Source organism: Miniopterus schreibersii (genome assembly GCF_964146895.1).
Source record: "Miniopterus schreibersii genome assembly, chromosome: 7".
Taxonomy (NCBI): Eukaryota; Metazoa; Chordata; class Mammalia; order Chiroptera; family Miniopteridae; genus Miniopterus; species Miniopterus schreibersii.
Window position 1 is genome coordinate 25,474,508 of NC_138108.1, and position 27,070 is coordinate 25,501,577.

A 27,070-nucleotide genomic window follows, 5' to 3' on the forward strand; every position below is an offset into this window, starting at 1 on the left:
CGGGGGGGAGGGGGAGGGGCCGGAGGGAAGGGCGAGGACTGGAAAAGGAAGGGAAATCTTCACACGCTCAGGGTTTGTTGAATGAACAAAAAAGGTAGATTTGTAGTGTGTCAAGCCTTAGCCAGAGATTATTTAGAGCCAGAGAGGTGGGATGGACTGTGTAGTCACTGTGCGCAGAAGGACTTGTAACTCTTCCAGTTTATTTCCCAAAGTAGTTAGTAATTTTCTTTTAAAATGGCCTTGGAGTTGTTCTTGGAGCAGTTTTTTCAAGTTTGCTCTTATTAACGGAACTCTAGCTTTACTGGAGGGGATGTTTCAGGAGCCCAGAATTGGATTAATATTAATCCTTGTTTTATGACATGCTCTCACCTTTGGTCTATGACTAGCCGTCTTTTTTTTCTTTTTTCATTTAATTACCATAGCCATTTCGTAATAAAATGGAATAGAACACCTGTGAGCCCACGTCTCGACCTAAGTCCTGGAAGTGGTTCCCCCGCACGGCCCGGAAGAGCAGCTGGAGCAGCCCCCCACCCGCTGAGGCGCATATTCTTGCCCTGCCCCACCCAGTGCCGAGTCAGCCTGGGGGACCCGGCCGCCAGGGGGCGTTAATGAGCTCTCCAGGTGATTCCGAGGCACGCGAAGTTTGAGAACCGCTGAACTCCATTACCAGGGACTTAGTGTGTTCCTTTCTCCTGGGCTTCCTGTTCTCCCGGAGGTAATCATTGCCCAATTCTGTACTTTTTTTCTTCTCACTCATGTTATCACATATGTAGTATGTCTAAGCAACATACTGTTTCATTTCGCTTGTATTTAAACATTTTTAAGAGGATATCATGCTACATGTAGTCTTCAACTTGCCTCTTTTACTGAGCATTTTGTTACTAAGATCATCCATGCTTTTGCCTGTAACTCTAGTTAATTCATTTTGACGGCCTTGTAATAATTCATGAATGGAGGCATACAGTAAGCTGGATCTGATTTCTGTGGTGACGTATAAAGCGGACCATCAAATTATAGATAAGCACAACAGATATCCTTTGGGTATTTAGCTGATGTCCTCCATGTGACCCAGCAGTTTAAGAAGGGCAAATGAAGGATAGGTAAAACTTTGAACTGGAGGGTATGTACACCCTCCAGAACTAGGCAACAAATCCAGGCTAAGTGTCAGAGAAATCAGGTTCTCCAACAACTCGGCCCCCCTCCTCCCTGTTCCCTCACGTTGCATGGAATCTATTCTTCAGCATACAAACATACTTTTTTTTCCTATCTTAAGAAGAAAAAAATTCTCAACCACTGCTGCTCCATTTCTTTCCTTCCCTTTGTAGCAGAGCTCCTTGAAACAAATGGCTGTTGATGCACATTTGAGTGGTTCAGGTTTTTCCTGTTAGTAACGTTCTCATATATATTTCCTGGGACTTACATGCTAACGTTTATCTTGCATATATATCTAGGGGTGATATTGCTGGATCATAGGGGATGTGAATGTTCGATTTTGAAAGATAATACCAAGTTGTTTTCCAACATGGCTGAACAAACTTACATCCCCATCAGCAACGTACCATTAAAGAGGCCTCTCCAACACTACTACTTAATTTTTTTGCCAAACAAGTATAAAATACTATCTCGCTAATGTTCATAGAAACAATATTCACAATAGCCAAAAGGTGGAAACAACCCACATGTCTTTCACCTGATGACTAGATAATCAAATGTGGTGTAGCCATACAATGGAATATTATTCAGCCATAAAAAGGAACAGAGTACTAATACCACCACATAGATAAACCTTTAAAACATTATGCTAAATGAAGGAAACCAGACACACAAGACCACATACTGTAGATTCCATTTGTATGAAATGTCAAGAATAGACAAATGCATAGAGACAGAAAGATTAGTGGTTACCATGATGTGGGACAAAGTTGGGAGAGTGAATGCTTAAAGGATATGGGTTTTCCTCTTAGGGCGATGAAAAGTTCTGGAGCTAGATAGTGATGACCATTGTACAATATTGTGAGTATACTTAATGCCTGAATGGTACACTTTAAAATGGTAACTTTTATATTATGTATATTTTATGACAATAAAATGTTATCTCACTGTGGTCTTGATTTGCATTTCCTTTAATAGAAGTGAAGTTGAGGCATCTCTCCATATTTTTATTAACTATATATGTTTCTTTGCCTGTGAAGTACCTATATATATTTTGTGTCTACTTTTCTATTGGCTTGTATTTTTCTTCATTTGCAGGAGTTCTTTATATATTCTTGGTACTGTTCCTTTATTGGTTGATATTTTGCAAATATCATGTACCAAATAGTATCTAGTCTCTTCACATTAAAGAGTGGAAGTTCAGTCATCAGCTATGAACTAGACGTCTGCATTTTTCTCCTCACTGACTGGCCTCCCTCCATTCTTGCTCCCCTGCAGACCGTCTTCCTCAAAGCAGCCTTAGTGACTCATGGAAAATATAAACTGATGTTACTTGCCAACTTCAGACTCCTCCTTGAGTTTTTTTCATTTGATTATTTGATTCTCCTTTGTTGCCTACAAAATAAAGTCCAAATTCCCTTTGTATGGCACGGCCCATTACAGCGTAGCTCCTGCCTCCCTAACAGCTTAGTCTTCTTTCACATTTTATGTTCTGCTAATTTTTAACTGCTTCATGTCCTTCAAGTGTATGCCATACTGTTTCATGATTTTGTGATACTGCTCATGCTTGTCCCTTTTCCTGACACATGCTTCCCACCTTTTTTTTTATTTAATTGATTTTAAAGAGAGAGAAACACCGATTTGTTGTTCCACTTACTTATGCATTCATTGGTTGCTTCTTGTATGTACCCCAACTAGAGATTGAACCTGCAACCTTAGCGAATCAGAATGACGCGCTAACCAACTGAGCTACCAGGCCGGGGCACTGCCCATCTTTTTTTTTTTTTAATCCCTACCCAAGGATATTTTTCCATTGCTTTTCAGAGAGAGTGGAAAAGGGGAGAGAGAAAGAGAGAGAAACATTGATGTGAGAGAGACACATCAATTGGTTGCCTCGCACACGCACCCCAACCAGGGCTGGGGATTGAGCCTGCAACCGAGGTATGTGCCCTTGTCTGGAATTGGACCCGGGACCCTTCAGTCTGCGGGCCAACACTAACCACTGAGCCAAACCAATAGGGCCACCTTTATCTATCTTGTGCCTACCGATCCTCAAGACAGTTCATATATCATCCTCCAAGTTGAGTTGGAGGCTGCTTCTTGGGTTCTATAGCATCCCACGCATGTTTTATCTCAGCAGCTACCAAGTCAAATTGAAAATATCTGTTTATAACTCTGCTTTCACCATTAAACCATAAGTTTCTTCAGTCATCTTGTATACCCAGCCTGCATCTAGTTCAGTACCTGGACGATAACAAGCACTTAATATAGTGAGTACTTAAATAATCTTTAGGCACTGCAATAAAAACTAGTGAACTTCAAATATTCCATTTTCTACCATCCGGGAGCTCTCAGCCCATCATACGAAGAGAACATAAAAAATGGCAGGTGTGAAAGCACTGTGAATAGTCTAACAGGTCATACTGGGTCAGAGTCTGCGGTCTTTTTAGCCAAGTTTACCCAGAAATTGCTTACCACGAACCATGCTCACCCTTGAGACTGACGGGCTATGAAATTTTCCTCTGTTAAAAACATTTCTGAGAAGTAAACTATTTAAAGACAAGTAGGCAGAAGGAAGAGACAAGAGGTCATAGTGATCTACAAACTAAATAATCCAACCCCTCCTTTTGAGAGTTTTCACGTGCACTCTTCAACGTGATTGAAAAAATCTTTTCAGGCTGTGTTTCTAGAATCCAAAATGTGATCAGGGTTTGTTTTGTAAATAATGGGAGTGGTGGTAGAATCCCTTCCTTCCTATTACTACTCTCAACCCTGTTTTATAATGTAAACACATTAAATTTATTTTGTGCTATTAGGCAGGCATAGTGTTAGGATGTGAGATAAGATTATCTCATTTGACTGTCATAACAAGCCTATGAAGTAAGTACTATTGTTAACTCCAATTTATAGGGGAGGAAATTGAAACTTGAAGAGGTCAAGTAACTTGCCCAAGATCACATCTCTAGTAGGCGTTAGAAGCAGGATTGAACCCAAACCGTCTGATTCCAGGGCTCTCAGATTGGATGAACGCATCATACCACCTGACCTGTAAATGCTAAAATGCAATAAGCACTCATTACAATTGGCCCATCATAAATTGTTTTTGACTTCAGGCAAATGACAGTTTATAAGACTGAATGAATCAAGTTGTCAGTTTTGTTGTGGTGTGTTTTTTAAATTACAGCTACTTTGGGACCTGCAGAGTGTTCTTAGTTACTATCATAAGCCTTCTAAAAGCAGAGTATTTTAAACTTTAAGGATCTTAGGAAAACTATCCACATATCTGCCTCTCCTTTGCAATTAAAGTATTTTTATTAAAATATTTTAATATTTCCTTTTTATTTGGCAGTTGTAATTATTATATAATTTTTCCAGCAAAAAGAACCTTTGTGTCAAAAGAAATCCTCAAAAGTGCTACCTAAAGACTAAATTGTTTGCTTTAAAAAAAACACACAACTTTGCTTTCTCCTTTTAGAGTCCAGAAAGTTTCCTCATAAAACTGACTTCCGTTCTGGAAATGATTTTTGTTTCCAATCATGTTGAGAATCCATTTCTTCATTCTCTCCCTCTCCCTCCCTCTCCCTCCCTCTCCCTCCCTCTCTCTCCCTCTCTCTCTCTCCTTTTGCTTTCCTGGTAGTAGCGGGGAGGAAGGAGGGGTGGGCACAGGAAAGAGGGGAAAAGAGAAAAAAGAAAAAGAATCGCATGCCCCTGTGTCTGAATATATCCTCTGCTCGTAGATATTTCCATCTGAGTTGCACTTTTGCGTTTTTATTTCCGCTTTGGGACACCTCTTTTATCATCCAGCCAACTGGAATAGACAAAGCACAGTTGGTGCCCTGAGCGACAGAACTCTGGTAGGGGGCTGGCTGTAAATTGACGTGGCAGGGAAATTCTCCGCTAAGTTGTAGCAGCTCGCATGTTTCTCCTAAGATCCAGCCCAGCCTCCCGGAGCTGGGGCTTACTCATGATGGGCTCAACGACTCTACAGAAAAATGGATAGAAAAAGTCTTCAGCTCCTTTCCTTGGACTCAAATGTTTTCTGTTTGAGCATCTATGGTTTAGCTGAAAAAATCAAAGCAGTTAAGTCCATAACTTTCTTTTTGCAACTTAAACAACAGAATTTGCTGCTCTCCCTCCCCTGTCCTGCAGTTTAATTCCTTACAGATTTTGCAATGGGGTGCGGACTTCGAAAGCTAGAAGACCCTGATGATAGCAGCCCTGGAAAAATATTTTCTACCCTGAAGAGACCGCAAGTGGAAACAAAGACAGAAATTGCTTACGAATATGTATTGCTGGATTTTACTTTACAAGGTACTTTTTCCTTCTATTTTACTTGTTAAATGAAATGTTTCAAAGATAAGGGACTGCTAGTTTTTTGGGGTGTTGGTTTGTTAATTTTTAAAGTGTTCTTCATAATCAGATTGCATAATCAATCTAACAATAATGCTTTGTCTCTTAATTATATATGGAAAGATTTTGTTTTGTTTGCTTTGTTTTTTGTAACATGGTTCACATGTACTTCATAGAATTAGAAAAACTGCTTAGAAATATTTCTTCATTTTTAAATCAAATGCTTATTTGTAGAAGGGTACATGGAAAATGTTTGATTTCCAGGCCAAATAGCTGTAGCCTTAATGACAGTCTGTGTTTTGAAAAAGACCCGAAAGGCACAAGAAGGTAGCATGTAGGAAATAATACTTGCATCGTGTGGGAGTTTTTGCTAAGCCAATTCTGAGGTTTCCAGCTATGTTAAATTTTGTGATTGTGCTAGTTATTGGATATTTTTGACCAAACTAAACTTGAAGTTTGAACATACAGTAAAAAAGAAGAAAAGACAGCCTTCTGTAAGAGCAGTTCCTTTGCTTGGTGCCCTGTCCGAAACAGAGAAACTCCCTGTTCCAGAAAGTTGGAAACACAAATAAACAAGCCCAGATGGCAGCCCTGTGGAAGGAACAGAGGCAGCTCGACCTCACAAATACTTTGCCTCGCTTCTTTCGGAAACTTAAGAGTACTGTACGGCAGCCTGGATAAAACTAAGTGTTTAAAAAGCAGAACTGTATCTTTAATAATGGGATACTAAGCATGGAACTTAGAGTGTCTTGCTTACCGTTAGAATTTCCAGATATCAGTATTTTAACTTCTTATTACAAAGTTATACCTGTAATTTTAAAAAGCCACACATTTTACCAGTGACTAGAAAGTTTATACTTTCTAAGCATATTATCACATTGGGTATCATCTTAACTTCTTTTCAACTTAAACACAAATTCTCCATTTTTGGGGTCGCTCTGTGAACAGTGCATCTTTGTGCGAGAAACAGGAGCAGCCCATTTTTCTTTGTCAAAAACTGAGCTGGCCAGCAAGCAAGATCCCTTCCAGGGACATACCCAAAATCTGTACTTCTGCTTTACCATACTCACATTTCCATTTTTATCTAAAGCTAAGGCTACCAAAGAAAAAAGTGTCAGTATTCTTAATTTTCTTTATAATTATGAAAATTAAAAGTCGATTAAGATAATGGTGACCAAAGAAGTAACCAAGCATGTAAATTTGTTTATACTTTTCCAAAAACCATTATTTGAGAAAATTTCTGTGATGTGGTGCTATGTTTTCTCCATTGATTGTCCATGTTGATTATTTTTTAGGACTGGTTTCTATAAATTCATAGGACACAAACACACACTCTCCTTAAACTTATAACCTTGTCTATTCATAAACTTTAGGCCAGAGCCATTTTGAGCTGCACTTTAAGGTTTGCTGCACCATCCCCCATAGGATCATGGGGCTTAAAGTAACTTGAATTTTTTTCTGATTTATTTCCTCCCCACAATGTTAAAAATCTCAAGCAAATTGGTATAAATGCAGTCATCCTTAAGTCAGGAACCTCTATAGCATTTCTTTAGAAGTCATTTTGGTTTTGTTGTTATCAGAAGTCCTTCTCTCTGTGAAAGGAATGTAATTTCTACCTTCCACACTAGGGGTTTGGAGGAGGTAACAGATTACTATGCTATATATAAAGTATAAGTATGGCATAGTTTGCAAATGTTAACACACAAAGCAGGCACATATTTTAAACTTGCACATGGTTCCTATCTGGTCCAGGCGCCTGTCTCCTGGTGTCCCTGTTCTCTCTAATTATTCCACATGTTTTTATTTTGTTTTGTTTTGTTTTTGACTTTGGCCCAGAAGCCAAAACTGTGCATCACCCAACTCCACACCATCTTCCTCTCTCCTCTCTGACCTCCACCTGCCACTCCAGCTTCCAGGGGAGTGAGTCAAGGGGAGGCAAGAGCGTGCCAGCCTTACATTCAGCCCTGGCGGTTCTGTCCTGGGGTCCTGTGAGGAGCACAGAATAGTGGCCCCTCCTGCCTCTCAGAGGCCACTGTGCAGTGAGCAATCTTTCAGGAAACAAAATGGTCTGGTGACAGCTGTGTGTACTCATGACAAGCCTGTCTCTTACTTTGTCTTCCTCTGTTTTTCCAAACACGGGACATAAGACAGAGAGTAGACGTTACCCAGTAGGGCAGGAGGAGGAGACTCTGAGATTCCCAGTGCCCTGTTATGGGGGCTGTGATTATCTGAACTTATTTATTTTCCGTTCAGTTACATCTCCCTCCCTCCCTCCTCCCCCTCCCCTCCCCCACACTTGTTTTTTCATGGGGGGGGGAGGCATACTTTGAGCCATTGTTTACATCTCTATGGGAGAAATAATATCATAGTCATTAAGCATATAAGGCTCTGGAATCAAAATTCCTAGGTTCCGAATCAAGGCTCTTTCGCTCACTAACTGTGGCAAGTTTTAAACTTCACTATATCTCAGTCTCCTCATCTGTAAAATGGGTGTTCCAATGGTGCTTGTGTAAGAGAGTTGTTCTAAGGATTAAAGGAGATAATATAAGATAATCTACTTGAAAAGGTACCTGGCACTTTAGTAAGCACTTAATCAAAGGTTAACTATTATTATACCACCTGGCTTTATGCCTGGTCTACCAACTGCACTGCTGAGATTCCAGTACATTTTTTGTGATAAATGTTCTGTTTTACTGTATAATAATCTATATGTGTGTTTTTATCAGAGTGTGTGAGTGTGTATATATGTGTGTTAAATATAATTTATTAATGAAAAGTTAAATTAACTCTGCAAATTATCCAAAAGGGTTAGCTTACCTCCCTGTACAATCCTAGAAAACAATCTAAATAATAACAGCCTTAAGGATTTTTAGAGCATGTATATCTTTATGAGTAAAAGGGGTTTCTAAAATACTAAAAACCCAACAGGACAGATGGTAGGCTCCTCACTGGAATTTCGAGTAGAATTATGTGAAATATATTAAGTAAAATGTTGCCGGTCTCTAGCTTGCTTCCTTATTATTAGAACAAGAACCTCTCATTGTCTTTTATAATCACTGTTAACAGCAATGAACACAGACAAGGTATGTCTTCTGTGGAAGACGCCGATGAGTACTGGAAATACAAGGAATAAGGCATGGTTCCTGCCCTCCTGTGTTTTATATTCTAATTGGTCAAACTGGACAAGATCTTGAACTCCTCAAGGTCGGGAGCTGTATCTTAACCACCTTTGTTTCTAGCACAGTGTTTGACACATGGCCAACGGCCAGTAAGTTGTGTTGAATTAATAAATGAAAAATTGCAATACATGATTCGGGAGGTGTCAGGAAAAGGAAAAGTCAGTTTTGAATATGATTAGTTAGAACTCGAGTTAAGACTGTAACTGACCTGAAGAAAAAATAGGGCTTCGACACCAGAAAAAGACTAAGAGGCTGAAGCATGTTCAGGGCTATTGAATGGAGCAGTGAGCTGGGGCTGTAGGAGGAAGCGGAACGTGAGGCTGGGAATAAGGGCGGATGGGACGCTCTGACTTGGCCAAGGAGGGATTCCTTGATTCTCTGGGGAATAAATAGATGTGAAGGCCTTTGAACAGTGGTTGATAGACACGGAGAAGTGTTTTTAGGACGTTCGTGTGCGATCGCAATGGGGAGAGATGGGAGGAAGGAGAGAAGTTAGAAGGCTGCTTGTAGTGGTCAAGGCTGACCCAGGGCCTGCCTGAGGGGCGGCGATGAGGGCCGAAGGCAAGGGGTCAATGTAACGTCTTAGGAGGGAGGAACTTAGCCTGTGGCTGGCTGGATGTGAAGGGACAGAAAGAACGAGGAATCCGGTCCTGAGTCTGAGTAACTGGAAATAATGACGCCCCCGACAGTCGGAGGCGTCCCAGAGTCCACGTGCGGTAGACAGCAGTTCCAGTGCCCGCGTGTCGCACTGGAGGTGGCCGAGGGACTTCCTGGTGGAGACTCTCCCAGAGGCAAGCTGGAAATGATTTCCAGGAGGAACTGGAATAGGTGTTAAGAGGGAACACGGGCAGAGCACGGGCGTCTCGGGCTAAGCGTAAGGCATATTTAGCATATGGCAGAGAAGGGACGGAGAGCACCAGAGAACTCAAGGAAAGGGGGTTCAAAACCAGAAGCGGTGGTAACGTTAACTACTAGAGAACTCTCGAGAATAATGAAGATGCAGCACTGAAGAGAATGCATTTTTTAAAAATCAACAAGTGGTGAATAAAGGATCAGAAATAAGGGGGGAGGAAGGAAGGGAGGGAGGGAGGGTCCAGCTAAATTTTCTATTTCTGTCTAAATCTAATAAGTTCCTGGGCATTTCCTCAAGCAGTCAAAAGTGTCCAGGGCTACATAAAAAGAAACTAATAATAAAAAAATGACTAAATTTACTCAAGCAGCAACATTACCGTGGTGCCCAGCCTAAATTCCTACCAGGTAAAAAAAACTATGTAAGGAGTTCCGTTTTGTTTGAAATGGTGAGATATTTTGGTTTAGAAAAAAATAATAAAACCTCACAAATTCAGACTATTGTGGAGGAGAAATATCCCATTCTGAACGGAGGGAGAGGACAATCTCTGATAATAGCATACAGTTACCCACTTATGTAAATATTGATGTTGGGAGAAAATGCATATACATTTCTATCAGCAATCTACACTATACTGGATCTTTTTCCTATATATGCTTCTTACATCTGGTTGGACATACATTCGTTTGAACTAACAGTGAGCATGTACAGAGCCTAGATAAATAGAGCCTAGTCCCTGTGCTCTATGAACTCACATCCTGAGCATCCTACTGAGAGACACCAATAAAAGAGCGTCAGTTACAACACACGCACTACATGCTGGGGTACAGGCTGTGCTAGAGGTGCGAGGGTCACAGAAGCAGGGAGAAGAGCGCATCCCCCTGACTGGGAGGATCCAGAAAGACTCCTTTAAAGAAACGCCACCTCATCTGAGATCTAAAGAATGAGTGAGACTTAGACAGAGGTTTGTATGCAGAATATATAAAATATAACTGCAAATAAATCGGTAAGGAAAAGACAAACAACCCAATAGAAAATGGACAAGGAACTTAGGCAGTTCACAAGACAGAAAATCCAAATGGTCAATAGACGTACAAAACTGTGCTCGATGTTGTTAATAATCAGAAAAATGCATGTTAAAACCAGTGAGATACCACTACAAATCATTCAAAATGGCTAAAATTTAAAAAGACTGCTATCAACAGGTGTTTGTAAATTGGTTCAATCATGTCGGAAAAAGGCTTTGGCCTACCTGGGTGTATGTTAGCTGAACATACACCCAGCAGAAATGCGGGCGCATGTGCACTCTGATACACATACAGGAATGTCCACAGAAGCATTTGTAATAACCCAGAAGTGGGAACAACTCAGAAATCCAAGAACAAGAGACAGGAAAAATAAACTGGTATACTCACACAGTGGGGCACTGCCCTGCAGAAGTCAGCAAACGTTTTCTGCAAAGGGGCGGAGAGTAAGTCTTTTAGGCTCTGCAGGCCATGTGGTCTGTGGTCTTTGTCACAACTACTCATCTCTGCCATTGTGCCAACATACCATGTGGAACCAAGCAGACCACAGGCAGTACTTTGCCGACCTCTACTATACTGCAATGAAAATGAACGAACTACAACTGCACAAGCTATGCCAGATGAGTCTCACGAACATAATGTTGAGTGAAAGAAGACAGACACAAAAGTACACAATGTATGATTCTATTTATATAAAGCTCAAAAAATGGACAAAAATGAACAATAGTGTTCAAGGCTGCACACTGGATAGTAAACTAGAAAGAAGAGCAAGGAAGTGATGACCATTAATGTTGAAGTAGTACAGAGAGGGAGAGGGGTTGTCATTGGAAAGGGTGAAATGGGAAGCTTCTGGAGTGCCCGCCATGTTCTGACTTTTTAATGGATGGTTGTTGCCCAAGTGTTGGCAGTTTTAAGTATGTTTTGTATGTTATATTTCTACACCCACCCAAAATTTTTAAAAAATGACCGAATAGCCCTGGCCAGTGTGGCTCAGTTGGTTGGGCGTCACCCCATGCACGAAAGGCTGCTGGTTCAGTTCCCGGGGGGGCACATGCTGGGGCTGTGGCCTAGATCCCCGGTGGGGAGCATGCAGGAGGCAGCGGATGTCTTGCTCTCACAATGATGTTTCTCTCTCCCCCTCCCTCTCCCTTCCTCTCTCTCTAAAAATCAATAAAAACATATTAAAAAAACAAGAAACAAGACTGAGTAGGAAGTGGGGGGTAAGGGAAACAAGGCTGAAAGACAAGATGTACAGACTCAGAAATGAGAGAAAATGTTAGGGCCTGTCTGGGGAGTCGGAATGAGGCGAATGGACGGGGTGGGGCACTCACAGGAGGCAGCGGTGAGACATGAGGCTGCAGGAGTTTGAAATGGTCATAATTTGGTCCTGTATCTGCCTGTAAGAACGAACTACATAGTGCAATAGAGTTTTAGTGTATTTTAAAACTGCAGTTATATTGTTTCAATTAAATATATTAATGAGTGACTACAAAAAAGGCAGCTTTCATTGAAAACAAAGGATTACACATTTGGATGTTGTTTATATAGTAGTTTATGGTTCTAAGTAATTTAAAACATTTTAAAAAGTAAACCAGATACTCTTTTTAATGCCCATACATTAATTGCTTTACAATTTATCATAGCCCAAAAGCTTTACCCCAGCTCATGTCTGAACGTTCACAACTTCTGAATTAACATAATCCAAATCAATGAAGTTTTTCTTTCCTGTAGGTACTAGAGTGTCCTTAGACGGGAGCACTGGCTCTGCAGTCTGTTTGGTTCAAGTACAGTCTTACCACTTACTTAGTAGCAATTTAGGCAGCTTAACAAGTCTCTATCTTCCTGAGTTTCCTCATCTGAGAATAATAATAATATCTACCTTATGGAGTGCTGTAAGGATTAAGAATAGACATGTATAGCCATATTTATTATATTACATAATCAGCAATAAACCTTTGACAATTGCAACAACAGAAAAGATGAGGTGTGTAAAGCATTTCTCATAATCTCTGGCACAAAATATGCACTTGGTATATGTTACTTATTATTTTTTACTATAATTCCTAGATAGAATATGGAGATTGACAGTCTGTTTCCTTTTGAAAATATGGTAAAATTTCTTGCCAGTGTTTGCACGTTGTATTTTTATCTGAGGAAACAATGTTTCATAAATACTTCAAAAATACATACTAATGTTCAGAAGTAAATTGGTAGAAAGAACATATATATGTCATGGACTATTTTCATAGAGTTACGTCACGAGAGCAAAGCTTCTGGCATTGAACAAGTTCTTAGCTTTATATTAGAATGTGACTTTCCCTGTTTTTAAAAGTTGGCCTTTGTCTATGAAGACTTTAAGCAAAGGAGCATTTAAAAGTCTGTTATTTTATTTTAGAAACTATAAGGATAAATATAGATTATTGCTTAACCTTCAGCATGTTTTGATTTTAATCATAAAAAGCCACTTTGCATTTGTACCATTTTCAAAGCAAATTACAAAATGCTTTCTTTCCATCAGTTCTTCACAGTAGCCTTGTAAGGTATAATAAAGCTTTTACTAATCATGTAGCATTAATTTAACAGTAACCAACCACACCCATTAATGCTATAAACTACACCATTCGTTCCTTCCCCAAAGAACTGAGAAAGAATGGTGGTGGGGAGCTACGGGCAGGATGGTTGCAGCTGCTGCTAACCGCCGGTGCAGTTCAAATTCCAGCCAAAACAACCGCCGCCTCCCCCCTAATTTCCTGTGTTTAAAAGTAGTAGAGCCTCTGATATCACTGCCCCAGTGTAAGGACATCAAATCAAAGGCCTGGCCTCCAGCGTAATTGAGCACTGACGGCAGTGCCTCCTCCGTGTGCACAGCTCTCCCCTTCCTCACGGTTCTAAGCCGAATCAGCCTTCCCGCCTCGTTTCAGCTCAGTGCCAAACATTATTAAGAATCAAGGGAATTACGTGGAGGACAGTTCTCCACAAAATTCCCAATTTATTTTTCCTCTTCTTGCTCCTGGGTTTAACTTTCTTGACCGATGCTAGCACGTTTAAAGCAAGTCCCGATGTCGGATAAGAAGGACAATTTGTCAATGGAGTGAACCACAGCCCTCCTGTTACCATCACCCTCCTACCCCACTAGTGAGGACGACTTGGACCCCTTTTTCTGTGTCCTGGGATGCTGAACATTGTCTAAGACAGTCCAGGTGGTCTGGTCAAGGCCTGGGAAGGCTCTGGCCTGCAGAAAGCAGGAGGTGACCCAGAGCACAAGTCACACACCAACGAGACATGGGCCATATTTCAGCCATCAGACAGGTCTCACTGGGTGTGTACAGTGTTAAAGTATTTTAATTAACTGTCACTTTTAAAAATTGAAAGACATTACGTAAGAACCTGGATTTGGGGGGTGGTGGTGAAAAGTTTAAGATCCTGTAACACCTGGCCCACATGTCCATAAGGCAGCACTCAGCTGGGGCTGCTGCACTCTTTGATTGAGGTTTTGAGTACTCTCCGGGCCTCACCACATATCAAGCACAGCAGCTTTCTTTGCTTTATCAGCCTGGTTGGTACTTTTGGACATTTGAGTCCATGACACTCAACATGGTAGATCAGTGTGAGTTAGGGACTCCTAATTCTACAGTGTAGGTTAGGGACCTGAGATTCAGAGCATGCGTTAGGGACCTCTGATCTACAGTGTGAGTTAGGGGCCTTGATTAGAGTTCTACAGGTTGGAAGCCAGGCCATGTTTTTGGAATAAATACAATGATCTTCTTGCTGGGGATTGTTTAAACCAGCAATGACTTATCTCTGGGGACAACTTCATTTGAAACGATCTTTTTTAGGGCTCGGCCACCAACAGACAGGAACATCTCTGATGTTTGAGTGTTTACTTTGTGCCAGGTACTGGGCTCATGTTTTACAGTTACTATCAAAGCAAGTCTGTGAAGTTAATGCAATTATTTATCCACGTCTCAGAGAGGTACAGAACTTGTTTCAGATCACATGCCTAGTAAGTGTCATAACCAGGATTTGAACCCAGGCGATTTGCTTCTAGAGCCTCGTGCTCCTCCTGAGAGTAGTGCATTCCCACTCTAGACAGGGGGGACCTTATCTGACAAAGCACTCGCCACACGCCAGATTCCTTCTAGGAACAAACATTAATTTATTTAACCCTCCTAACACTCTAAGGTAGATTCTATTCTTATTCTCACTTTGCAGATGAGGAAACTGAGGCACGTGGATGCAAAAGTACCTTGCCAGGCTAGTCCGTGGCAGAGCTGGGCGTTGGAGCCAGACAGTCTGGTCCTAGAGTCTATTCTCTAAACCCCTCCCCCGTGAGCACCCTGGACCTCTGTTCGTTGAATAGGCAAATGTTACATCCAATTTTTCTTTCAGTTAGTATTTAATAAGTCTTTCTTAAGCACTTACCATAATTGTCATGTCTGTGCTGAGCGCTGTTTATCCCAGGACACAGACCTCCAGGTAGGAGAACATTCACACCTGAGACAGTTAAATAATTTACGTAAAGCACCCCGCCCAAAACAAACGTGATCTTTACATATGTTTGTTAGGATATGGTTATTAGCGCCTGTTTGAAAGCATTAAATGCCTTTAAGTGTGGGCTGCTGCACTGCCCCCTCTCTGGGAAAGTGATAAGATCGCAACAGGCTGCCTCAGTGCTCTGAACCCTGACCCGGGCTCCAGGAGAGGGCACGCTCCCCAACCCTGAGTTCTTGATTTCTGGGGGTTCCTTATAAGCAGTGCAGCGGAGCAGACTGGCTGCGACAGGACAGGGCCCAACAGCGACTCCAAACAAGTCAGCGGAGAAGCCAGGCAAGCAGGGCCCCGAGGCCCTCCCAGAGCTCGTTCTTTGCGTGCGCCACAGTCCTCTCCAAATTCTCCCCAGGTTTCAGTCCAAGGTGGAGCTAATCCCGCCCAATGTAGCTCCACCGCTCATTACTTTTTACCTCATTTGCAATGCGGTATGTGTGTGTTTTTAATATGTTTTTATTGATTTCAGAGAGAGGAAGGGAGAGGAAGAGAGAGAAACATCAATGATGAGAGAGTCATTGATTGGCTGCCTCCTGCAGGCCCCCTACTAGGGATCGAGCCTGCAACCTGACCAGAAATCGAACCCAGACCTCCTGGTTCATGCGTCGACGCTCAACCACTGAGCCATGCCGGCCGGACTGTAATGTGGTTTTTTTCATTATAATATCATGAACTTGAGGAACATAAAGTGGGGCCTAAAGCTAGAGCCTCCTGAAGTGAGTATGACCTTTAACACTACCTGCTTGGATTCTCGCTAGGTTCTTGACCACCTTCACCTTTGTGATCAGGAGAATAAGAATTCCACACACTGCCTGTGTGTTGTTTCCCTGTGTGTCTCTATCGAGGCCTAGATAACCTGTACAGTTCCTGAATTTGCTGACCTCACTTTATTTCCACCAGCTAACCTTGATAGCTTTCCCGCCTTCCTGCAATCATTTCACTTCTTAGTCTCCTTATGAATAGTGTTTCCAACTTAACACAATGACCTGGGAAAATGGTAGGCACAGAAAGAGAAATAGGGAGGTCCCTTGTCCTTAAGGAATTAGCAGTCTAACAGCAGAGACAGACCTATAAACAAGTAGCTACCATGCAGCCTGAGAAGGAAGAGGTCGAGCACACAGCACAGAGGAGGGATTGACACGGCTCGGGGAGCAGGGAAGAAACGAAGGCCTGGCGTCACGAAGCAGCCGGCCAGCATCAGGAGCCAGCGGCTCAGGCCTGCGGAAGCGAGACGCGCGAGAAGGGTAAGAGCGAAGGCTGACAAGCAGGCAGGGGCCAGACGATGAACCACCTTTCGTGTCGTGCGAAAGCACTTCCACTGTCTGCAGTAAGCCACGAGATCCATTCAAAACTGAAATTTTCTTTAAAACTTTGTAGGATTCATATATAGCTCTAAAAATAAGTTCAGGTTATGTTTGATTCCTAATCTCAACAGTTTATTCTCCTTTATAGTTTTTCAGTTCCTTTGTTTGGACATCAGGGTTGGTAGTTAAAATACTGAAAAGCGGTAAAAGCAAATGACTCAGAGGGCGATTGCCACACACCAGGCAGAACTGGGTCATTTCACAATGAAATCCAACTGTTTCTACAAAGTCCGGGATGGTTCTCTTTTTATTCCCATTCCTGATGATGAAGAAAACACATTAGGAAGAGATTAGTTTAAATCCAAGTGAGGATGTAACTTTGAGGAAATGGATTCACCCTGGTCTGTGTAACTTTCCTATTGAGTGCCCTGCTTTCCTTTGAGAAGCTGCCGTGACTGCCACCGGTGTGGTTTTCTGTTCCAGGCGTGGATGTTAATGGAGGAGGAGGAGGGGATTTCCTCTGACCCTCTCCTTGCCTGCTCCCTAACCTCCTTCCTGTGCCCAGGCCATGAGCCGCAGTCCTTTGCTGGATGCCACTGACCACACTGACAGTGCTGCCCAGAGCTGGAATTAATCTCACGGGTTTTGTTACTCAAGCGATACTCACACGGCAGGGCTATTGGTAGATGTTAATTCTTGATTGTTTCCCAGAAAATGAGAAATACTGTTACAGAAAGCTGTTTTTTAAATTAATACTGCTGGAACACTCAGCACATTTTCCCAAGTAACACACCCTACTCCTTTTACTAAAAACCATACAGATGGTATCACTGTATAGTTTCTGCAGATTTACTCTGCCTCAGAGGGATGGCTGAGTTGCATATCAATGTTGCATTTCAATTTCCTATACATTCAGAATTCTTACTTATTAAAAAGAATTTCTGGATACCTTTACTTTTTCAATTCCTTTACTCTAACATAGATATAAGAGCCATAAGAAATCATATTTTTAGCTTCCCAGAGAAGCAAAACACGGTGGCTTAGTCCTGGCCGGGTGGCTCAGTTGGCGGGAGCATTATCCTATACAAACCGAAACGCTGCAGGTTCGACTACCGGTCAGGGTGCACACGGAAGGCAACTATCGATGATTCTCTCTCACGTTGATATTTCTCTCTCTCTAAAATCAATAAAAACATATCCTTGAGTGAGGATTAAAAAACCAAAAAACACGGTGGTTTAGAAGTGTAATTGGAAATTGTAATTCTTGTTTAACAAATACCACTTCTCCCATTTTTAATTTAGATTTGTATGAATTTTATTCTTAAGAAATTATGCATCTCATCTTGTTCAGAACCATAAAAACAATTGGCTCTTCAACTTAATATTGTTTCTCTTGTGTATGTCTTCAATATCTATTAATGGAAATATAGTCAAATGAAATCCTAAGAAATAAAGCTGCCTTAATTGAAAAAAAAAATCATATAAGGCATTGTATTTTTACTTTAAGACATATTGGTAACATTATGTATCTACCAGCTGACAAGGTTACTGTTGCTATTTTCTGAAATTAATTTAGGAAAATGTATGTTTCCTAGTTATTAGTATTATCACACATAGATAGAAATAATGTGTAATTCCATTTTATGAATGTTCAAATTTCTCTTTGCATTTGATATTTCAGCTTCACCAAACCCAGAAGTCATCAAGATAAATTCAATCCCAGATATAGTAACAAAAGTGGAAGATTACTATCTTAAAGGATATATTGTTGGGGCAATTCATCCTGTCATACAACCTGTGTGGCAGCGAAAACACCTACCTGCAAGTTACCTATACAGGGTGGTGCTATCGCGCCTGAAATTAAGGTAAGCCTGCTGCCCAAGAAAACAGTCACACTAAGGAGCTGCTGAATGGCATTTCTTTGGCTAAAAGAACAGAAAGTTTGAACAAAGTGATAGAAATAAAAGATAAGCCAGGGTTTTGGTTTAAGGCACATTTCCCACTGTTTGAACCGGATTCTGGGAAGGAAACTTACGTTTCCTCCTTAACACTCCTCTTTGATTTGGGCCCCTTGCAGATAAGCAGGTCCTAGGTGAGGATGTCAGTGAACAAAGGGAAAGGGAAACAGACTGGAGAAGCACATGGGAGCTCCTGCAGCAATTTCAGCAGATGAGGGCCTGGCTGATAGCTCTGAGTCCTCGAGGGGCTGAAAGAGCTGGCTGGACTGAAGTCCACTTTCTCCAAGCATTTTTTTTAACTGTCCTATTTTGTTTTATTCATAGTGACAACAGAAACTATCTCTACCTTCTAAAATTTTTACTTCTAAAAGGCCTACATGCCTAGTTCTCACAAATTGGATAGGCCTCTTACCAGCTTTTTTCAAAAAATAGGATGTAAAAGCTGTCTACTTTAGTTTACTTTTCAAAACTTTTTGAAATAGCTACTTTCCCAAACAATACTGCAACCATTTTTGCCAGGTTAGCTTGTAAGTTTGAAAGTTTTCAAATTCTGTTGCTCCTTCTAATGATGAATAAAAATCACCAGACCGGTTTTCTTTGACTAACACATTGTGGTTTTTTTAAACCACTCCAAGTATATCAAAACCATTTCAAAGACCGGGGTAAAAACTGTGTTTTCTCTTTATCGTAATGGGCTACTAATCGGTCACTTGAACTATAGAAGGGGCTAAGCAGAGAAGCAAAAAGCTAAATAAGAAGAAAAGAGAGGAACCAGGAACACTGAAGAAAAAACTGTTCTGAAAAACCTCTGGGTGTGCTTTTAAGGGACACTGTCTTCACCGCGTAACTGTGCCCTTAGCCGCGTCTGAGAGGGAGCGTGCGGCTCATCAGACTGGCCCAGTTCTGGCATTCCCAAGTACACGTGCCATTTATCACACACTAGTAACACGTTTCCTAATTACAAGCTTACAAACCATGTAGACGTTTTTTCTCGTTTAGCGTTACTGAAAATAGACTTAGTAGTTCCCTGACAAGGCTAGGAGCAAGTAAGGAGTAAAGGTGAGAAAAGGGAAAAATACAGGACACCACTGATCTGCATTTTAATACGATTTCTACTTGTGCTTTTGTGCAATAATGAGGTATGACAGTCATCTAAAATCATTTCTCATAACTTTTGTTAAAACGACATGAAATTTTTCTTCTATATTAAATTAGAAATTAATTTAATAGAGATTTAAATTAAGGAAGGTTAAATTAATAAAAGTGACTGTTTTTCTGGTATTTTTGCACAAGAACATAACCACTAGGCTTGAAATAAAACAAAAAAATTATTGCCTTATTTGTGAGTCGCTCACTCATTTCATGTGAGCCTATTAGCTTAACATCAGCACATGGCTTCCAACCATGAACATGTTCTCTGTTGCAGCCCGAAGCATTCAGCAGCACCCAGCGGACAAAGACGCCCACGACTTGTGATTGAGGAATGTCCTCTAACTTATGAGACACAAACAAATGACGTAGCAAAAGAGCTGATAGAAAAGGTACTAAATGTGTACATTTTTCATGGGGTATTGAGAAATATTTGGTATTTCTTCTTCGTCAACTTCCTTTCTTGTTTTAAAAAGAGCAAGGAAATAATAGGAGCCATTCCACCAGAATCTAAAACATATGGAAGCACATATATCAAACTGTACCAAGTTAAAAGCAGAAATATAGGCCAAGAAAATGGAATGGAAATGCCAGAAATAAATTTACACACATAATAAACCCAATGAAATAAAAGGGGGGAGCAATCATTACTTCACAAGTGCCGTTGGGAAAGTGGGCAACTGTTCTGTAGGAAAGACATGCCACTCATTTCAATGAGATAAAGAGATAATATTTTAGCCCGGCCAGCATGGCTCAGCGGTTGAGCATGGACCTAGGATCCAGGAGATTGTGGTTCGATTCCTGGTCGGGGCACATGCTGGGATTCTGGGCTCGATCCCCAGTAGGGGGCGTGCAGAAGGCAGCCGATCAATGACTCTCATCATTGATGTTTCTCTCTCTCTCCCCCTCTCCCCGCTTCTCTCTGAAATCAATAAAAACATATTAAAATATATAACATAATTGAAACTTAAATGAAAAGTTGAATACCAAATGTATATTGATTAACATCAAGAAAAAATTTTACATTTATAAGTGTTCTAAATTGATGAAATTTATTCTGAAGTTTTCTTTTTAGTTGCACTGACTAAAAAGAAACTTAAAAGGTTTTAGCTTTTATCTAAATGAATGCAACCAAAGGCCTAAGGCATTTCCTTTCAAGGCAGAAACTGTGGAACTTGCTAGCTGTTTCTATTATTGTTCCTAAACTGTCAATGACTGTATGTGTAAGATTACCTGTGGTTTATGCAGAGCCAGTTATAGCTGTTAATGATATTTCCTATTTCGGTATAAAGTCACCATTCAATAAGGTTTTTCAGGAACAGCCTTTGAGACTACATTTTTATAAACAAGGTACACATATTGTCTACTATTACTATTCTGGGAAATTTCCTTTTTTTTTTTTTGTCTGGGAATAAATCCACTCCAGAAAATTTCTTTTGAAAACAAAAATGTAACTACTAATTTAGTCTTAATAGATCACCATCAGAGCTCTTGTTTTGCATTTGATTTCCTGGAGACGGTTAAAGATCTATTTAAACAGGAAAGTACTGTTATTTCAGCAATTAGAGTAAAGGGGTTATTTCATAAAGGGAAAAACTTCAGGAAACACAGCGCACAAAATATCTGAACGTTGCCCCATGTATGAACAAGAGCAATAGATGAACGCCAACTGTTACTTTTGAACGGCTGCCTTATATAAAGAGCTGATTGTTAGACAGCTAGATTTTAAGTCATTTTAACATTGTATCAATGTTTGCTCTATTTTTAAAACTAGGTTTACGAGTGTTTTCCCCCCGGGATTTTTAAATAAAAATAACATTGGAAAATATCAATCTTCCAACTTAAAAAATGAAAAAGACTAAATAATATAGTCTGTTTGTAACCAGACTTTTCCAGATAAAACTTTCCACTAATAGAAAAAGGCTTCTGCACCTTTTCACCCGAATCAACTAATAAGGCCCGGAGAGAGCCCTGGCGGTGCATGTTTGTTTCCGTCCGCAGAGTGCTTCCTTGCCGCCTCCCTCCCTCTCCCAGGACGCCTGGTGGGAAGGACAGTCTGTGATTGTTTTTAAGGCTCCATGCACTGTTACAGCGCCAGTGTGTTAACTCAGAGGAGTGAATAAACGATACTGTGTCCGCACAGGCCTCTGTCCCCAGCAGTGCTCCCCTCCTCAGCGGCGGCGGCAACAGCAGTTACCCCTTTGGCTGGACCCGCTCTCTGGCTCTGCCCCCCCCCGCCCTGCCCTTTTCACTCCATTCCGTTTCTGACTGCAGAGGGTTTTGCTTGCACCCTCCGTCATCACTTACTCTCCCCTCGCAGGTGGCATCTAAAACATTTGTTTTTAACAGTGCCCACGTAAAAGACGTCGCTCTTTAACTTATTGAACAAGTACTTACAGGGCACCTGTAGGTACAAAACATCACCCTGCGGAGGTGAGTAAGACACCGTCCTGCCCTCAAGATAACTGTCAGTGTAGCCCGGGGGGGGGGGGGGGGGGCGTGGACGCAAAAGGGACAGAGACATGGAGAGGAAGCCGAGCGGAGGCCCAGGGCCGAGTGGGCCGCCCCCGGGCCCTGCCCTCCGACGGGCCTGAATCTCCCCCGCCGGCGGGCAGGCGGGCGGCAGGAGCTGGGGGCGGCCGACCCGGAGCCTGGCGCGCGGAGGGTGCGCTGGCGGGCGCAGTGCACGCGCACTTTTGTCCGGAACTCGTCACTTAACGTTTCCCTTTCCCCACAGCGAACAATGTTACTTTTGAACGACTGTATTTTTTTTTTGCTTTAAAATTCATATCTCTTTTTTTATTAATTAAGATGTGTTTGGTAATGTTATTTGGGGGGATTCCTTGGAATAGTTTTTAATTTTGCCTCAACTGGAGAGACCACTGGTTAACAGGTCTGCAGAAACCATGCAGCAGAATTACTGGTTCTTCTCCAATAGTAACCTTCTGAAAAGCCCGTGGCTCCGGCTCGCGGTTTCTGGGGCTCCGCGGGACCGGGTGGCCCGCCTCGGGCGCGCTGCTCCGCCGGGGCTCGGCCAGTCCCTCCTGCCGAGCTCGGCCCGCGGCGTCCTGGGCTCGCTGAGACTTCCTCTCGTTCTCCCCTCTTTGAACCCCAGGTGAACGTCGCTTCGGAAAGAGGAATGAGGCTCGTCGGGCTCGTGCGGCAGCCCTGCCCGCCCTGCGGCAGCGGGACCGGCGGGGACGGACGCGCGGAGGCCGCGCCGCCCGCGACACGCGCGCCCCACGGGGCCGCCGGCGCCTGCGAGACGGGGCCCGGGGACCCGCCCCCTCGCGAAGGGGGGCGGTGGCCGGCGCAGCGGGACGGCAGCCCCGGGGCCTCGACGCCCGGAAGGGGAGAAGGTAACGGGCCGGCGAGCGGAACGGGCTGAGTTTAGCAAAGTGAATTGTTTAGTAGTGTGAGGCTGTCATAGCTCTAAGGGTTGGGACGGCCCAGGAAGCGGACTTAGACCTGCCCCGAGTCCTTAAAGTCCCCGGGGCGGGAGCGAGGGGGGGCCCCCCGGCAGCGCCGCCCTCCGCGCACAGCGGGAAAAGGCGCCCGCCCCCCGCCCGGGGACCCGCCCCGCCCCTCGCCCCGCCCCCTCCAGGGGACCCGCGGCCGCCCCGCCCCTCGCCCCGCCCCCGCCCGGGGACCCGCGGCCGCCCCGCCCCTCGCCCCCTCCAGGGGACCCGCGGCCGCCCCGCCCCTCGCCCCACCCCCGCCCGGGGACCCGCGGCCGCCCCGCCCCTCGCCCCACCCCCGCCCGGGGACCCGCGGCCGCCCCGCCCCTCGCCCCACCCCCGCCCGGGGACCCGCCCCGCCCGCGCCGCCCTAAGCCGCTCTGTACGGACCCGCCTCTGGCTCAGGCCGGTCCCCGAGCGGTGCGCGAGGACGTGGGTTGGGCTTTCCCCTTTCCGGGGGTGGTTTCCACCCTCGAAGCCAACTCGTGTCTGTGACCATCCACCAGAACGTGGAAGTGGGACGCCGGGTGCAGCATGGGGGTGGCGGCGGCGCGCGCGCCCTGAAGACCTCTGAGCAGCAGTGTCCCCCCCGGCCGACGGGCAGTTCCCTCGGGGAAACCGAGCGCTTTCTCCTCGTGCTTCCGGGCCCTGCAAAGTCTTCCGATACCGTCAGGAGCGCTTTAAAAAGTGCTACTAGAGGAAGTAAAAAGCTGCGTGTAACTTAGAGTTAGGGCCGTGCCGGCTTCCGCACGGCGGGAGCGCCCCGACCTCTGTGGGGAAGGGGGGTTGCGAGCGGCAGCGGGGGGTGCACGGAGCGCCCGCAGAGCCCGCGCTGCGGTTAGTCCGCTGCCGCCGCTCAGACGGGGCCGCGGCTTCCCGGCCGGGCCGAGGTGTGCGTCACACCCCGGACACCCCGAGGACCCCCTGACCCAGGTCGGCACGAAATGCTCCTTTAGAAAACCAGCGCGTCGCCTCGCCCGGCCTCGCCCACACCGCCCTCCCCTTTCTTCGCCCGTCCCGGGCTAACCTCCACCCTGGTTTTCCGGCAGCGTGTGAAATTTGGGAATGTCCGTGTGGGCCAGGGTCCGAGCCGCGGCTGGATTGCTGCTCGCCCCCTCCGCCCACCGCCCCGTTTGAACGGCTGGGTCCCATCCTTGCCGTGATTAGATCAGCCGTCTGTTTCCGGTTCTTTAATTCTAAACCCAACATGCCACCCGCTTAATTTAAGTATCAGTCTTTAGATTCCACTTTCTGAATGGTTTGTTTACCTCTCAATAACTCTTCTGTGGCAGTGCTCTTAGGACCACTGAGGGGTGGGGGGAGCAACACCAAAGACCTTAGAGAATCTGATGAAATCCATGAGACTCAACCCAGAAAAATGCACACAACACACATACCCAAATACCTGTGTCTTAAGGCAAGTGGTGGTAGACTTTCTAAAACACAATCACAGGTGTGGGTCCATAGGCCCCCCAAAATTAAGAATTTGCCAGTTTACAGTAAAGTGTAAGATATGACCCAGCAATTCCATGTCTAAGTAAGTATTCTAGAGTCTAAATGTTCAAATATTTGCAGGAACAGAAATTTGGAATATGTCAGTGTATACGTCCATCCACAGAGAACAGTAAACTGGAATACTATGTAAACTAAATGCATAAGATCTATAAAGTATTAATTATGCTTCAAAAGCATAATATTGAACAAGAAAATCAATTTATAGATTGACATGTGTAAGTATGACACCACTTTTTAGAAATTTTTTAAACTACAAAACATTGTATATAATTCGTGGGTATATAAGTCTATATTAAAAGAATAAAAGCCTGCATGAGAGTGTTAGACACCAAATTCATTACAGTAGCTATTTCTGGAGAACAGGATAAGAGGAGGTTACGGAGTGAGCCTCAGCTACATCCATTTCTCAATTCCTTGAAAAAGTCTGAGGCAAACTTGGCACAATGTTGACATTTGATAAAGCTGAGTGGTAATTCTATTCTCTGTGCTTGTTTATCACTCTCATGCTTGAAATAGCTCGTGATCAATAAAAAATATTTTAGGAATCTTGTCAATGAAATTATAGTTTCTCTTTTTTTTCCCCCCTTCTGAATACCTGTCCTCAGATAACAAGCTGTACATAGTCTTCAATGTGTGTGATGATGAATCAGGCTGCTGGACGTACCAGGAGGGCGTCCTGTCAGTAAAAGTAACAAGAAAAGGGTCCGTCATCAGTACGCTTGATGCCGACTGGCTGGAGTTGACTACGTTCTATTACAAGCAAGGCTTGTCTTTAATTGATTCCTTTCTATGCTGGGAAACGCCGAAAGGTAAGTTTCAAATTATGATATATTGATATCTAAAAAACTGACCTTGTGTTAGGGTTGGTGGAAATGTTTTTCCTCTCAAGTTCAGTGGCTAAAAGGACTACATATCTCTAATGAAACACATTCCAATCCTTAAATAGCCATGTAGCTTTAATTTAAAAGCTTAACCATCCTGGGTGGTGGAATTCTAATGTAACGTTTGCTGTTGGATTGTAATTGTCAGGACTAGACAAACCATTGTGTGATCGACTAGTAGGATTTTCCAAATATGATACTACAACAACCCAATCAGGAGGCTTACAATGGCGTTTGAGGATTACTGTCCAAATTTATTACACTATCCCCATTTTGGACATTACCTACCTGACTCTAACTATACTTTGTTTAGAAAAATAATCTTTGCTTCAGAAAATGATGTTGATCTCATATCTATTCCTGCTTCCCCCCATCTTTCACCTGTCTCCAGCCTTCCTCTTTTAGGAAAAATGGAATCTGTAATCATTCATCTATATCACAAAAACAAACAAACAAAATTTTCCAAAAATGACTTTCTAGGCAAAGTGTTTTTAAAAAGAGATTAGTGCTAAAAGAAAAGAAAGAGAAAGGAGGCTGGAAGCATGGAGGACGGAGGCATGGAAACCAGAATAGCTGGGGACCCTAACCGGAATAGCGAGGTTAGAAAAAAGAATGGAAAAGTGAGTAAGATGAGACCTCAAAATACCTTATTATCTTTAAGTCAGTCTAGTGATACCTTCACTAATGCAACTCCAGACTTTGGATGAACATTTTAAGTTAACAAGAGTCACGTTCCAGTGGATCCTTCTCACTTGCAGCCAGGATTAAGGGTCGAGCCCACGGGAACACCTAGAAGTTCAGCACCTTGCATAGTGCTTGGCACATAGCAGGTGCTCAAGGAATAATTTTTAGTATTTTTTGGTTATTGGAAACTTCTTCCAAGTTGATCTGATCGGAAGAGCATGGGCTTTAAGGTCAGACAGACCAGTGTTTAAATCCTGTTCTCTTTATTAGTTGTGTGATTTAAAGAAGTCAGTTGAGCTCATTGAGCCCCAGTTTCCTCAAACAGGGATAAAAATAGTCCCACTTTAACTCACAGAAACAGAGACAAAAGGCATGGTGACCAGAAGAGAGGGGGTGGAGAGATGGGTGAAAAAGGTGAAGGGGAATATAGTCGATAATACTGTGACAAGTGTGCACTGTGACAGACAGTCACTAGAATTAGTGGGGTGATCACACTGTAAGGTATAAAAATGTCAAATCACTATATTGTACACTCGAAACTAACATAACCCATATGAGATTGTATACCAACTGTACTTAAATAAATTTAAATTTAAAAAATACTCCTCCTTTATTGTGAGAATGTAATAAGATGTAGTACATGCAAAGTGACTCCCACAGAGCCCCGCCCACCCTCAGAGCTCATTTCCTGCGGTTCGTTTTCTTTCCCAACACTCCCCACGTGCAGTTACAGTGCCTTCAGTCCGGATCTTCCCTTTGGAGGTCGGTTCATGCTTCATGTTCCCCCCCCCCCTTCATTTTCCCTCCAAAGAGCCTGAGTTGGAGCCATTTCAGATTCTGGTTTGCGACTAACTGCTGAAGGAAAAACAAAAAATACTCTTTTCACAGTCTCTTTCAGGCATTTGCCCGATGAAAATAAAATTAGCTGCAGCAGTTGCCAGTTAGAGGCTCTGAGGGGCTTTTGTTCTCAGAGCCTCAGAGGCCATTTAGAGCGCCCAGGGGAGGCTCTCCAGCGGCTCT

The 27,070-nt window shown here is 43.3% G+C and overlaps 1 protein-coding gene across 2 annotated transcripts in view; it reads left to right on the forward strand.

The window, feature by feature from the left end:
- Window positions 1–4,770: 4,770 nt before the first annotated feature.
- Window positions 4,771–27,070, forward strand: part of RFTN2 (raftlin family member 2) — a 42,468-nt gene continuing 20,168 nt past the window's right edge. Inside the window, exons 1-5 of one of the 2 annotated variants that reach the window (XM_081143343.1) lie at window positions 4,771–5,463; window positions 18,087–18,270; window positions 19,790–19,904; window positions 22,628–22,871; window positions 25,091–25,294. In XM_081143343.1, the coding sequence (XP_080999469.1) occupies window positions 5,325–5,463; window positions 18,087–18,270; window positions 19,790–19,904; window positions 22,628–22,871; window positions 25,091–25,294 (886 nt within the window). In that variant the 5' untranslated portion in view covers window positions 4,771–5,324. The remainder of the gene's footprint in view (window positions 5,464–18,086; window positions 18,271–19,789; window positions 19,905–22,627; window positions 22,872–25,090; window positions 25,295–27,070) is intronic. The other variant, XM_081143344.1, reaches the window with a different exon arrangement.